This window comes from Nerophis ophidion, linkage group LG18 (assembly GCF_033978795.1).
Source record: "Nerophis ophidion isolate RoL-2023_Sa linkage group LG18, RoL_Noph_v1.0, whole genome shotgun sequence".
NCBI lineage: Eukaryota > Metazoa > Chordata > Actinopteri > Syngnathiformes > Syngnathidae > Nerophis > Nerophis ophidion.
Window position 1 is genome coordinate 13288775 of NC_084628.1, and position 15412 is coordinate 13304186.

At 40.7% G+C, this 15412-nt stretch overlaps 1 protein-coding gene across 5 annotated transcripts in view; it reads left to right on the forward strand.

Annotated features, from left to right (window-relative positions):
• The window catches only part of gramd1bb (GRAM domain containing 1Bb), a 400828-nt gene that overhangs the window by 209047 nt on the left and 176369 nt on the right, over nt 1–15412 (forward strand). Inside the window, exons 1-2 of one of the 5 annotated variants that reach the window (XM_061878761.1) lie at nt 3342–3718; nt 8903–8946. The exons of the other annotated variants lie outside the window; for them this stretch is intronic. Of the exons in view, the coding sequence (XP_061734745.1) occupies nt 3704–3718; nt 8903–8946 (59 nt within the window). The 5' untranslated portion in view covers nt 3342–3703. Of the gene's footprint in view, nt 1–3341; nt 3719–8902; nt 8947–15412 lie in introns of those variants that run through there. 5 annotated transcript variants of the gene reach the window in all.

Genomic DNA, 15412 nt, shown 5'->3' on the forward strand with positions numbered 1-15412 from the left:
TGTGTGCGTAGCGCTCATACTTCCTAAAAACCCGTGACGTCTTGCGTACACGTCATCATTACACAACGTTTTCAAGACGAAACTCCCGGGAAATTTAAAATTGCAATTTAGTAAACTAAAAAGACCGTATCGGCATGTGTTGCAATGTTAATATTTCATCATTGATATATAAACTATCAGACTGCGTAGTGGGTAGTAGTGGGTTTCAGTAGGCCTTTAAAACACAACAACGGAGACCTCGGACTTAAGCTGTACATCAAGCAAAAATGGGAAAGAATTCCACCTGAAATGCTTCAAAAATTGGTCTCCTCAGTTCCCAAACCTTTACTGAGTGTTGTTTAAAGGAAAGGCCATGTAACACAGTGGTAAAAATGCCCCTGTGCCAACGTTTTTGCAATGTGTTGCTGCCATTAAATTCTAAGTTAATGATTATTTGCAAAAAAAGTGTTCCTCAGTTCGAACATTAAATATCTTCCCTTTGCAGTCTATTCAATTGAAAATAAGCTAGAAAAAAATTGCAAATCATTGTATTCTGTTTTTATTTACGATTTACACAATGTGCCAACATCACTGGGTTTGGTTTTTTGTACATTCCAGATGGTTAATAAAAAAACAAGTTAGTGTTTCTCATACATGTGAGTAATTTCACTTCATCAAGCCTCTTCTAACATTCCACACCATCCACACGATTTGTGCTCGGAGTCGGTAAATCAAAAAACGATTCTTGTTTAAAACTGGCTCCCAGTGTTTTGATTTCTGGGAATCACTTGCCAGTTTTGTTAACGATCCCCTTATTGATGCATGTGGACACGCGTGACGTCACCACGCACGGCGCCAAAGTGGCACAAACGCTGGAGAGTTTATTCACGGGAAAGAGGGACAACAGGGCAACTTGCCATACTTGCAAAGTGGACGTTCTATCGAGGGGAGGAAATACTAGCGTAAACATTAGCACACATACAATGTGAAATATTTAATGTTTTCATGTGTTCATTTATTTCAGGAAGTGACACAGAAAAAGTGCATGGCAGACAACGCAAGATGATACTAATTCATATAGTGCAAAGGGGAATGCACAGTATATAAACATGACAATCCAGTTTTGCCTGAAAGGGAGTGGGAAGAAAATTGTTTATTTAATCCCACCCCCAGTTCTCCATTCGGTGATTAATGCATTGTAGTGTTGTCTCGATACCAGTATTTTGGTACCGGTACTAAAATAATATGTTGTCTTTGTTGCATATTCAACTGAATATCTAATCCAATCCAATCCACTTTATTTATATAGCACATTTAAACAACAATAAAGTTTCCAAAGTGCTGCACAGCCATGTTAAAAACAATATTATGCTCCACCAATGACTGAATAAAACCAAAAATGAATACAAATAAAACCAATAAAAACAATATAAAGCAAATATGATTAAAAACTATTTTAAAAGGTAAAATCAATTAAAACAGTAAAATAAAAATCAAAGTATATAAAAAACACAGAGGACAACAGAGGACAGAGGACCACACAACTCACGTAGTGTTAAAAGTCAAAGAATAAAAGTGGGTCTTAAGACGGGACTTAAAACACTCCACTGTGGAAGCAGTTTGAACATGGAAGGGCAGAGTGTTCTAGAGCTTAGGGCCGACCACAGAGAAGGCCCTGTCTCCCCTGGTCTTAAGTCTGGTCTTGGGCACCACGATCTGGAGCTGGCTCTCGGACCTCAGAGCGCGCGCAGGGATGTAAATTTGGATGAGGTCCGAGATATATTGAGGTGCCAGTCCATGTAAAGATTTAAAAACAAACAGCAATGTTTTAAATTCAATTCTAAAATGAACAGGGAGCCAGTGCAAACTCTGAAGAATTGGGGTTATATGCTGGCGTTTCCTGGCCCCTGTTAAAAGTCGTGCTGCCGCGTTCTGGACTAACTGCAACCGGGAGAGAGCATTTTGGCTAATGCCAGCATAAAGTGCATTGCAGTAGTCCAGGCCACTTGAAATAAAAGCATGCACGACTTGTTCAAAAAGGTTAAAAGATAAAAACGGTTTAACCTTTACTAAAAGACGAAGGTGATAAAAACACGATTTTAAAACGCCATTGACTTGTTTGTCTAGTTTAAAATCGCTGTCTATAGTGACGCCAAGGCTGGTGACTTTGGGACGCACATAATTTTGCAATGGTCCCAAGTCAGTAAGGGCCGGACCAAAAACTAAAATTTCCGTTTTTCCCCTCATTCATTATTAAAAAATTCTGGGCTAACCAAGCCTTGACGTCACATAGACAGTTAAGAAGGGGGGTAAGGGAGCGGTGGCCTTTTGAAATTGGCATATAAATTTGGCAGTCATCTTCATAAAAGTGATAAAACACTCCATGTTTCTTAAGAATATCTCCAAGAGGGAGGAGATAAAGAGCGAACAGGATGGGACCTAAAATAGATCCTTGGGGGACACCACAGTAAAGCGGGGCAGAAGAGGAGGTGGCGTCCCCCAGCCTGACAGAGAAGGACCTCTCAGACAGGTAAGATCTGAACCACTCTAATGCAGTCCCCCTGACACCCACACAGAATATGGGTTGTAACCCCTGACACCCACACAGAATATGGGTTGTAAATGATTTGCAAATCATTGTATTCCGTTTATATTTACATCTAACACAATTTCCCATCTCATAAAGAAATGGGGTTTGTATATACAGTGATACATACAGTGATATACAGTTCAGGCAATATCATTCATCCCTACCATTTACTACCTCATTGTTGTCAGAGCTCACGCTGCTGATTGCAAAAATGGCCACATGCCACAATTGTGATCGAACCAACACAATACGTCACTGACGTTGGCAGTCGAGTCGAAGCTAGTTATCGTTGCAGAGTTACGGCTCTTGTGTGCACAACAAAGTGTCTCGAAAGTCTGCTGCTAATGCTCCGAAACATCTGCCGTGCTGTTTTGCGGCGAGATGTTTGGAGCGAGCAGGTCCAGGCGGAGATGCACACACGCTCAGCATGATGTTGTGACCGTGGCGGTGTAAGTAGGCGTCTTGGCGAATGTAGGTCACCGTCTTAACCAGGGTAGTTATGTCTGAAAATGATGAATTTGGTGACGTAGCCGCAGCCTAGTTTCCGTTGCTGAAGCAGGGAGGGATGGAGAGAGGCCGAGGGGGAGGGAGCCTGATGAAGCCGAGAGGGAATGAAAGGAAATGAAGGACCACCCTTATCGAGCACAGCCATTCTGTGTGAGCCTACCAAAGGGGCCTTCCCACACACACACCATAGCCAACCGGCCAATCAGAGCGCTCGCATCCTTGAGCCATCCTCCCTCGTGCGACTGCTCATCCATGCCTCAGCGGCTCACATTTGAGCTGATGAGGACTGAAACGAGGCTGCGGACCGCCTCAGCGCCTAAAACCTGTTTTTTCCTTTAAAAAAAAGGCTAATAGTACCAATAACACGTTCAGGATGAAGTCCACGGATGTAAGGACGCTGAGATAATCCTGACGCCTTTCTCAACAGGCCAGTCACTCCGTGTGGACTTTTTTTTTTTTTTTTTATTCTCCGTGTGTTTTTGTGTCCCCCCCCCCCCTGGAACTGAATGTGGCGAGGGGATGTAACGAGGCGCGGTGGCGATGTTTTCCGAAAGAGCGGGATTGAAGTGATTGAAGAGAGGCCATGAGAGCGAGGCGAGGGACCAGGATGGTGTCCACCTGTTCGCCATGCACCAGCAGAAGGTCAGGTTGGATGTCACTTACCCTTTATTACCTGCAGGGTGCATCACTTGCCATCTCTACTCAGGTGTGGGCTACCCTGGAATACAAGGCCTCATTAGTTTTTCCTCGCGTAATTTTTCGTAAGCCTTTTTGGAAAAAACGCGGCCATTTTTATTATTGTATTATTATTATTCTCAATTTCTCGCTTAATGTTGTCCCGCCCTTTACTTTACTTTTTGTATCGCACTTTTTATGCATTACTCGCAACTTCTTGTTTTGATTTCCTCCGCAGCCCGTCTAAGCAGTCGGCTCTCCTTTGGTGGCGCCCTCTGGTGGTTGCCGCTGACGGTCCATGTAATACGTTGGTGCCTCAGATGCCTCTCGCTGTTTTTTTTTTTTTAAATGGTCCACATGTGGCGACCGTTAATAAATTCCCTTATTAGTCCACTGCTGACTCATCTCAAGGCCTCTGGTGCAACACTCATCCGTTCTGCTGATTACGCTAATGTTGATGTCTGCTGTCCCATCAGACCCAGAGTTAATGCACTTTGATTTTTTTTTTTTAATGCATGCATGCATGCAGGCACTCTTGTCCACAGGGGTGTCGATAGTGGAACGCTATACGTCACAAATCGCATTTGTCTTTGCTAGATCTACATTTTTAATTGTGTTTTAACGATAAGCATGGAAGTCTGAAAACATCCATCCTTCGTGTCGGACAATATCCATCTCTCAGCTGCCGCCCTTCCTCGTAGGCATGATGAATTTCCCCCTCAGTTGCCGCAAAGGGACCAGAGAGTCCGTTTGCATAGCTCGCCTCCCCGCCTTGTAGGAGAAAATACTATCTTTGGCCAAGGCAAAATATCTCTAAAGTTCTGAATCTCACTCTGTTGACTGTGGCCATTCCATCATTTAAACTGGCAGGTGTTAAAGGTCATGTAATAATGTTTTGGAAATGTGTCGTCAAATCTAGCCTTGATGCTGGAATTTAGACCGTTTAAAGGTCTTTTAGTAAAGTCTTACGGAAACACGAAATTTTGTGTTTGGAGCATTAATGCTAGTTAACGGTGTTTGTCCATGCAGCTCCAGATAGCACTATTGTGTACTTGACTTTTTTGTATTAATGTGGTATATTACACACAAACTAGGGATGGGTACTGAATTTGTTACTTTTATAAGCACCGACTGAATTCCATCGGTACTACTTGGTATCAATTGAAATAAAATCAGAAAGTTCTTCATTTTGATACGTTTGTTGCTCGTGCAGACTGTGCGCCCGCTCGAACTCTTGTCTCTGTCTTTCCGCCTCTAGGTAATGTTTTAATTTGTCCTGCCAACAAAGCAAGTATGCCTAATAAAAAAATAAAAAAAACTCAAATGTAAAATTAGGGCTCCACTTTTCCAGAATGTGCTAGCTTGTTGCTAAATTCCATTGTATTTGCCATATACGTGGTACTGATTAGCATTAGCGATTTTACATGGCGATTTTAACATCTACAAAGTTAGTAATGAATACTATGACTAAGCTGTACAATACAATCAGACAGTGTGTATAAGTACAGTATAAATACATAGTAGGTCTCGCAGGATTGAATTGGTTCATTCAGCTTCATGGCAAAGACTACTTTCTGGATAAGTACTAAGCTGTAGTCTACATACCATTGTCCCGTAAGGTCTTGGAATTGCTACTGCATGCAAAGTCTACTATATAACTGTTATATGGTAAATTATGAAAAAATATATTTTTTATGACACAATTACCATTTTTTCAGACATGAAAATGCGCCAAAAATTGGTACTGTCTGCACCTCATAGGTTGAAAAGTGAAAGGTAGTAGGTACCCATCCCTACATACCACAATGTCATATTAAGGAGTAGGACAGACGCACAGAAACGTTAGCATAGCTATGATAGCTACACTGCTAGGTTAGCCTATTTTTTGAAGAAAAAACTAAATGATCCAACTTAAAGTTCTTAGTACTCTAGCTGCCTGACATACAGTGGAACCTCAATTTACAAACTTAATTGGTTCTTGAAGCTGGTTTGTACACAGAAAAGTTTGTATGCTGAAGTAAATGTCTCCTGAAGGAACAATGTAAACATGAATAAGTTGTTCCGGCTTTGACAAAAGTTCATACATTAGTAAAAGTTTGTACACTTTGAACATAGTATAGAGCGCTCTACAATACTGTATATCTAACAAACATAACAAGGGGGTGGTGGATCAACGTTCTATTTAAAAACAAAGTCAAAACAAGAACTAGCTGATTAGAACTTTTCTCATTTTCAGCCGCCATGCTGACACACGCACAAACTGTCACTAGCCCTGTGGTGCACACACAGTTTGAAATCACAAACTCCTTAACTTTAACAGCCAGGTCGCTACAATGATTAGGAACAGAAAAATATTCAGTATGTTGTCCAGTAATCTTCTTTGCGTGCAGTGAAAGAGGGAGGAGGGAAGGCAGTGTCGACAACGCTATGGATACCTCGTGAATAACTTGTTTATGTGCTTTCTTGGAATCATATTAATCTAGCAAAAACAGAAAACGTATTTAAAAAAAAAAAAGACTTTGAAAAAAAACGATCCAAGTATCATTTAGCAGAGATTAGGTCTCTCACAATGGATGTGCTGCCGGTTACAAAATGGTTGCACTTCAGGCACACAATGCGTGCATGAAATTGTCATACATCAGGGGTGTCAAACATACGGCCCCCGGCCCAGGTTTTTTCTAGCCCGCGGGATGAGTTTAAGTATAAAAATGAGCAGAATTTTTTTGAATGAAAGAAACTACTGTTCTAAATGTGTCCACTAGATGTCACAATAGCAATTATTTGTATCTATGTAGATTATGCTTTATATTGTTAAAAAATAAAAATAAACCACATATTAGTGCGCCAGTCATAACATCCTGTACATGGATTTAGATATTTTTTTTATCTTGATGGTTTGAAAATGAACACCAATGAGTTGACTCTTGAACATTATCACATAATTTGTTCAGAAAGTATAAATAACAACAAATACAGATAGAATACTATTAAAGGGGAACATTATCACAATTTGAAAAGGGTTAAAAACAATAAAAATCTGTTCCCAGTGGCTTGTTTTATTTTTCTAAGTTTTTTTCAAAATTTTACACCTCCCGGAATATCCCTAAAAAAAGCTTTAAAGTTCTTGATTTTCGCTATTTGCGATGCGACTGTCCATTTCCCTGTGATGTCATACAGGGCTGCCAATACAAACATGGCGGTTACCACAGCAAGATATAGCGACATTAGCTCGGATTCAGACTCGGATTTCAGCGGCTTAAGCGATTCAACAGATTACGCATATATTGAAACAGATGGTCGAAGTATAGAGGCAGATAGCGAAAACGAAATTGAAGAAGAAATTGAAGCTATTGAGCGAATAGCTATTGACACTATTCGGCCATAGCATGGGTGTACCTAATGAAGTGACCCATAGCATGGCTGCTCTATTAGCATCGCCGGTAAAATGTGCGGACCAAACGATCAGGACTTTCGCATCTTGTGACACTGGAACAACTTAAATATGTCGATTGGTAAGTGTTTGTTTCGCATTAAATGTGGGTATCTAGTTTAAAATGTACATACAGCTGGCGTAAATAGCATGTTAGCATCGATTAGCGTAGCATGTTAGCATCAATTAGCTGGCAGTCATGCCGTGACCAAATATGTCTGATTAGCACATAAGTCAACAACATCAACAAAACTCACCTTTGTGATTTAGTTGACTTAATCGTTGCAAATGCATCTGCAGGTTATCCATACATCTCTGTGCCATGTCTGTCTTAGCATCGCCGGTAAAATGTGCAGACACTCTGGCAAATTCAATGGGGGTCTGGCAGCAGATTTCTTGCCAGTGGTGCAACTTGAATCCCTCCCTGTTAGTGTTGTTACACCCTCCGACAACACACCGACGAGGCATGATGTCGCCAAGGTTCCAAAAAATAGTCAAAAAAATGGAAAATAACAGAGCTGAGACCCGGTGTTTGTAATGTGAAAATGAAAATGGCGGGTGTGTTACCTCGGTGACGTCACGTTCTGACGTCATCGCTAAAAGACCGATAAACAGAAAGGCATTTATTTGCCAAAATTCACCCATTTAGAGTTCGGAAATCGGTTAAAAAAATACATGGTCTTTTTTTCTGCAACATCAAGGTATATATTGACGCTTACATAGGTTTGGTGATAATGTTCCCCTTTAACCGCAACATGTAAGGGTCTAAAAAAACAACCACACTATGATTTGTCCATTTTCAAAATGTCCTTGTTCTATTTTTTTTAAACAAAGAAAACAATCTGAAGTTGTCTTTATTTTGAAATTATCATGCTGTGATTTTACCAGTCCGGCGCTCTTGGGACTAGAGTTTTCTCCATGTGCCCCCCCCCCCCCCCCCCCCCACGTCTAAAATGAGTTTGACACCCCTGTCATACACTGAGACAAGGTTCAGTGTTCACCAAAGTATATTTCAATCGGTTTGTAGTTCGTAAATAGAAAAGTTTGTATAATGAGTTGTTTGTAAATCGAGATTCCACTGTAATTGGAAGAGCTTTTTGGCAAAGCATTTTTTTACCCCTCCGTCAAGTGATGGGCTCATCTCAAAAAAATAAATATCTATCTATCTATCTATCTATCTATCTATCTATCTATCTATCTATCTATCTATCTATCTATCTATCTATCTATCTATCTATCTATCTATCTATCCATCTATCTATCAAAATCCATGTAAAAATGTTCCCTTTTGCAGAAGGTTCCCTTGTGGGGTAAAACCATAGGAAAGCATGGCAATGACTGACGTTATCAAGTGTCACTGTAAAAATGGATTAGGTGGAGTGATTCACGAAGTATGTGGGCGGTTGGTATTGAATCACTGGAGTAAAAAGCCTGTGTTACTTTGTACTGTAGAACATGCACCGAAACACAAAATGCATGTCATTGTGTGTGACATCTTACTCAGACATGAGTGAAAATGGGCTTTTTTCACAGAATATGTGCTGTGATTCAACCAGAGCTGCAACATTGTATCTGCTAAAATAGAACCATTTAGCAGGCTTTGGGTTTTTGTTTCGAAATCTGTGTGATGATGACTCATTATCAGCTTTGTTGATTGCAAGTGAATACTTTGATTATCAACCAAAGCCTCTCATTTACATGTGTTGTACCTTCACTGATAGGCCAAGCAAAAGAAGTGGAAGCAACTGATATGGAAACCACAAAGGTAGGCTATAATGACACTCCATACATGGGCACTCGTGCAGTCATAAAGCAGATAGATACCTGGTATTTGACTAAATAAATTAAAAGATGCTGTGCCTGGCCGGCTGTTAGAGCAGGGCTGTCAGAAAGTTTTTTTTTTTTTCCACTCAGAGCCGTACCACTGATGGAGACATTTTGATACTTTTCAATTTTGGTGAATGGTAAAGGTGCCGGGGATCCAAAAGGGGCTGTAATAAAAGTGTTAAGAATAAGTACCGTATTTTTCAGACTATTAGTCGCAGTTTTTTTTATAGTTTGGGCAGGGGTGCGACTTATACTCAGGAGCGACTTATGTGTGAAATTATTTACACATTACCGTAAAATATCAAATAGTATTTAGCTCATTCAAGTAAGAGACTAGACGTATAAAATTTCATGGGATTTAGCAATTAGGAGTGACAGATTGTTTGGTAAACGTATAGCATGTTCTATATGTTATAGTTATTTGAATGACTCTTACCATAATCCATCCATCCATCCATCATCCTCCGCTTATCCGAGGTCGGGTCGCGGGGGCAGCAGCCTAAGCAGGGAAGCCCAGACTTCCCTCTCACCAGCCACTTCGTCTAGCTCTTCCCGGGGGATCCCGAGGCCTTCCCAGGCCAGCCGGGAGACATAGTCTTCCCAACGTGTCCTGGGTCTTCCCCGTGCCCTAAACACCTCCCTAGGGAGGCGTTCGGGTGGCATCCTGACCAGATGCCCGAACCACCTCATCTGGCTCCTCTCGATGTGGAGGAGTAGCGGCTTTACTTTGAGTTCCTCCCGGATGGCAGAGCTTCTCACCCTATCTCTAAGGGAGAGCCCCGCCACCCGGCGGAGGAAACTCATTTCGGCCGCTTGTACCCATGATCTTATCCTTTCGGTCATGACCCAAAGCTCATGACCATAGGTGAGGATGGGAAAGTAGATCGATCGGTAAATTGAGAGCTTTGCCTTCCGGCTCAGCTCCTTCTTCCCCACAACGGATCGATACAACTTTCGCATTACTGAAGACGCCGCACCGATCCGCCTGTCGATCTCACGATCCACTCTTCCCCCACTCGTGAACAAGACTCCTAGGTACTTGAACTCCTCCACTTGGGGCAGGGTCTCCTCCCCAACCCAGAGATGGCACTCCACCCTTTTCCGGGCGAGAACCATGGACTCGGACTTGGAGGTGCTGATTCTCATTCCGGTCGCTTCACACTCTGCTGCGAACCGATCCAGAACCGATTCTTACCATAATATGTTACGTTAACATACCAGGCACCTTCTCAGTTTGTTATTTATGCGTCATATAACGTACACTTATTCAGCCTGTTGTTCACTATTCTATTTATTTTAAATTGCCTTTCAAATGTCTATTCTTGGTGTTGGGTTTTATCAAATAAATTTCCCCCAAAAATGCGACTTGTACCCCAGTGCGACTTATATATGTTTTTTTGCTTCTTTATTCTGCATTTTCAGCAGGTGCGACTTATACTCAGAAAAATACGATATGTAATTTTTTTCCTATTAAGAAATATCTATTGGTCAACTTCAGAGTTGTTTACATTTTAATCATTTATGCCATTTTTTCCCAAATAAAACCCTGTTTTATGGCAAAAACACAAAATATACAGTATTTTTCACAAAACCACAAAGTGGAATATTTGATGTGAAGTAATTGAAGCATTAAAGGCCTACTGAAACCCACTACTACCGACCACACAGTCTGATAGTTTATATATCAATGATGAAATATTAACATTGCAACACATGCCAATACGGCCGGTTTAGTTTACTATATTGCAATTTTAAATTTCCCGCAAGGTTTCCTGTTGAAAACGTCGCGGAATGATGATGCTTGTTTGTGACGTTATTGGTTGGATGGGACATATTAGCCCAGCACCACTCACGGCTAAAAGTTGTCTCTTTTCATCGCGCAATTACACAGTATTTTGGACCTCTGTGTTGCTGAATCTTTTGCAATTTTTTCAATTAATAATGGAGACGTCAAAGTAAAAAGATGGAGTTGGGAATTTTTTTGCCTTAAGCCACACAAAGACACAGTGTTTCCTTGTTTAAAATTGCCAGAGGTGAAGCTTTACTATGGATCAGAGCGGTCAAGCGAAAAATGGATCCCGACTACATGTCAACCGGCAGTTTTTGGTGAGAAAATTGTGGAAATAAGTCTACCTAAACCGGAGATCAGCGGAGCCAGCGTTTTCCTGCTGCCGTGACTTCTCTCAGAGACTCTGGCGTCAAAACACCCGTGGGCACACCCCTCTGTCTTTAAGGTGCTCTTTAACTCACTAAAACACTAGCAACACAATAAGCGGTTAAGGGATTTCCCAGAATTATCCTAGTAAATGTGTCTAAAAACATCTGAATCGCTCTTTTTTTTTCTTTTTCTTTTTTTCTCGGCCTTCACTCTAAATTTCCTCATCCACGAATCTTTCATCCTCGCTCAAATTAATGGAGAAATTGTCGCTTTCTTGATGCGAATAGCTCTTGCTGCTGGAGGCTCACATTATAAACAATGTGAGGACGCTGGGAGCCCTCACACTGGTGACGTCATTGTCTGCTACTTCCGGGAAAGGCAAGGCTTTTTTATTAGCGACCAAAAGTTGCAAACTTTATCGTGGATGTTCTCTACTAAATACTTTAAGCAAAAATATGGCGATATCGTGAAATAATCAAGTATGACACATAGAATGGACCTGCTATCCCTGTTTGAATAAGAAAATCTAATTTCAGTAGGCCTTTAAATAGGTAAATTATTTATAACATTGCTTTGTTTTGTTTTTTAACAATGATTGTTAATAAAAACAATCCAACTTAAGGTCTCGGGATCCAAAAGGCCCCACTAATAAATGTTCAAATAAAAGCCACTACTAGCGCTTAACTATTCAACTTCAGATCTATCCGTCAAATGTAAGTTTTTATTATTTTTGGATTTTGTTTTGAAAGTCAAAACAAAGCAGCTTTGTGTTATCAGTGTCTATATTGCAACATTTTAAAGCTCTTTTGTTTCTATTTTTATGTTTTTTGTTTTTTTGCCAGCACCTTGGGGATTCCACGTTCGATTCCCGCTACTGCCATCCTAGTCACTGTCGTTGTTCACTCCAGTGTCACCCACACTGATTTGGATGTAGCTTAAAGTGCTATGATATAATTCACTTGACTTTTTAGGAGTTTCTGCAAGATGGCCACAGGTTGGCTTGCATAGTGTCACCGAAGGATCAATTGTAAGTCAAAAAAACCAACAGTCTCATATTACAACTATTGATCAGCACAAACAACTCATAACCATCAACAATCCTTAGACGTCTACTTTATAGAGATTTCTTTAATCGCAAGTTTTCCTCCAGTGCAAAGGCTTTTAATATTTCATGACTGCTAAAATGGCTTGAAAGTGGCGAGGTCTTGTTGCTTTGTCTCCGCAGTGACGCAGACCATTCACGGCGGACTCAAAATAGCTTGAGTGGCGTCCTTGTCGGTGGTGCTTTGTGGCTGATAATAGCATAGCAACCAAATCAAGACAAATGTATAAGTCAGTGTTTGCTCCTCTTTGAGATTTTGGCTTTACGGTTTGTGAATGTGAGTGTGAATGTTGTCTGTCTATCTGTGTTGGCCCTGCGATGAGGAGGCGACTTTTCAAGGGTGTACACCGCCTTCCGCCCGAATGCAGCTGAGATGGGCTCCAGCACCCCCGCGACCTTGAACGGGACAAGTGGTAGAAAATGGATGCAGCCGGGCCGGAGCAGGAAGGGATAGAAAGAGAAAAAAGGGAAGACGGGGGGAAATTGTGGGGATAAGAGGGGGATTAGACAGAGAGACAAAAACAACAACAGCAAACACAACAAAAACAACAATAGAACAACACCAGCACATACGATATGTACAAATATGATCGTAAAAGTGATAGCAAAGAAGCAGTTAGTGAAATAATAATATAGAAATGATAATGAGCATTTTTACACTACAACTGGAGCAATACAAATACCAAAAAAAAGCGCTATTGATCATGAACAATACCAATAGTTTACCTCTATTATCTACAATACAGTTTATATATATATAATGCAACAATACGTATACAAAATGATAACTAGAGAGATTAAAAAAAAAAAGGAATACCGAAAGATGGAGGGGAAGAGAGAGAGGCAACCTATATTAATCTTGTAGATTGTTATGGTAACAATGGGTTAAGCTTTGTCAGTATGCCATGTGTTGCCCTGTTTACCCTAGGGCAGGGGCGCTCACACTTTTTCTGCAGGTGAGCTACTTTTCAATTGACCAAGTCGAGGAGATCTACCTCATTCCTATTTATAATTTATATTTATTTATTTATGAAAGAGACATTTTTGTTAACAAGTTAATGGTGTTTAATGATAATACAAGCATGTTTAACACACATAGATTCCTTTCTTTCATGAAGACAAGAATATAAGTTGGTGTATTTGATTCTGATGACTTGCATTGATTGGAATTAGACAGTGGTGCTGATAACGTCCGCATTTTCAAATGGAGGAAAAAAAAGTCCTCCTTTCTGTCCAATACCACATGAAAGTGGTTGGATTTGGCATCTCATTTGTCCAACTCGCATACTCGTTTTTAAACACTTTGTTATGAGAGTAGCATATGTGTGTGGCCCTTTAATGTCTGGCAGCAGGTGAGTGACGTCAGTGACTGTGCGGGTGGGCAAGCAAGTGAGAAAGCGGTCGCTGAGGGCGGGGGAGAAATACATTGGCATCAAACTCCGTAGCTTGCTAGCTTGTGCACGCTAGCTTTCTGAGACTCTTATTTTGTTGGCACAGGCAGGATGAAACAGGTCTTTTATGGTGAAGACAGGAACTGTGCAGTCGGTCTTTAGAGTTTTGACAGTAGGTACGGAGTCTCTAGAAATTAAATGTGTTTCTCTGCGTCCGCCCTGTTAGTGATTTTTTTCTTAAATATGAGCTCGCAGCAGCCAGCGTCATCTCACAAGATCCTCGGGTGCCGAGAATGTCAAAAAACTGAAGAAAGTGAAGTCTTGGTATGATTGATGATTGCTCATTTTTATGTATATTTTTTAATGCCTGGCTTGAGATCGACTGACACACCCTCCGAGATCGACCAGTCGATCGCGATCGACGTAATGCCCACCCCTGCCCTAGGGCATTATGTGCATGAGTGTGTGTATGTATATGTACTGGTATATGTACAGAATGTGTATATGTATGTATGTACAGTATATGTACAGTATGTGTATGTTTGTAACGTGAATGTGCGTGTAGATGGATGAGCTTGGAGTATGTAGGAATGTACTGTATTTGTGTATGTATGTGAGAGCGTGGGAACCTATGTTTGTATGTATGAATAACGGTGTGTGTGTATGAGTATGCGTGTTTGTATGTACAATATATTTGACTCATTCCTAAGGAAAATAATTATTGTTAAACTACAGATAGGCTCCAGCACCCCCCACGACCCCAAAACGGGATGAGCGGTAGAAAATGGATGGATGGATGGTTAACAATTCAAATACATCATGGTTAACCAAATTAATATAGAAGAAAAATGTAATTAAGTATTTTCAAAAATATGTATAAAAATGGATTAAATGTTCATAATAATAATAATTATATTGTTTGATTAAATGTGTGAAAAATAAATTAGGCTCCAGCAACCCCGAAAAGAACAAGCGGTAAGAAATGGATGGATGGCATTTTACATGTAAGCAATGGTAGTCCTATTGTGTTACACCATCCTCCATGAGCCAAGAAGAAGTATTATATATTACAGTAAAGAGGTGGCAGAGGGGTTAGTGCATCTGCCTCACAATACGAAGGTCCTGGTAGTCCTTGGTTCAATCCCTGGCCCTGTGACTGTGTGGGTTCCCTCCGGGTACTCCGGCTTCCTCCCACCTCCAAAGACATGCACCTGGGGATAGGTTGATTGGCAACACTAAATTGGCCCTAGTGTGTGAATGTGAGTATGAATGTTGTCTGTCTATCTGTGTTGGCCCTGTGATGAGATGGCGACTTGTCCAGCTGAGATGGGCTCCACCAAAAGGGAAAAGCGGTAGAAAATGGATGGATGACACATGAAACGAGACGAGTGGGGTGGGGGTGTACCAGCCACTTTAGCTGCCAGATGGCAGTGTTGAATATCTTAAAACAGTGATTCTTAACCTTTTTGAACGTACCGAACCCCACCAGTTTCATACGTGCATTCACCGAACCCTTCTTTAGTGAAAAATAAAATGTTTTTTTTTTTTCAAATTCAAGACAAAGTTATGTTTTTGGTAACACTTCAATATGGGGAACATATTCTAAGCAACCAAGACTTAATCTATAGTTATTTGGTTGGAGTTAGGAGACCTAATTTAGAGTTATTTGGACACTAGGGGAACATATTCTAAGTAATAAAGACTTAATTTAGAGTTATTTGGACACTAGGGGAACATATACTAAGTAATAAAA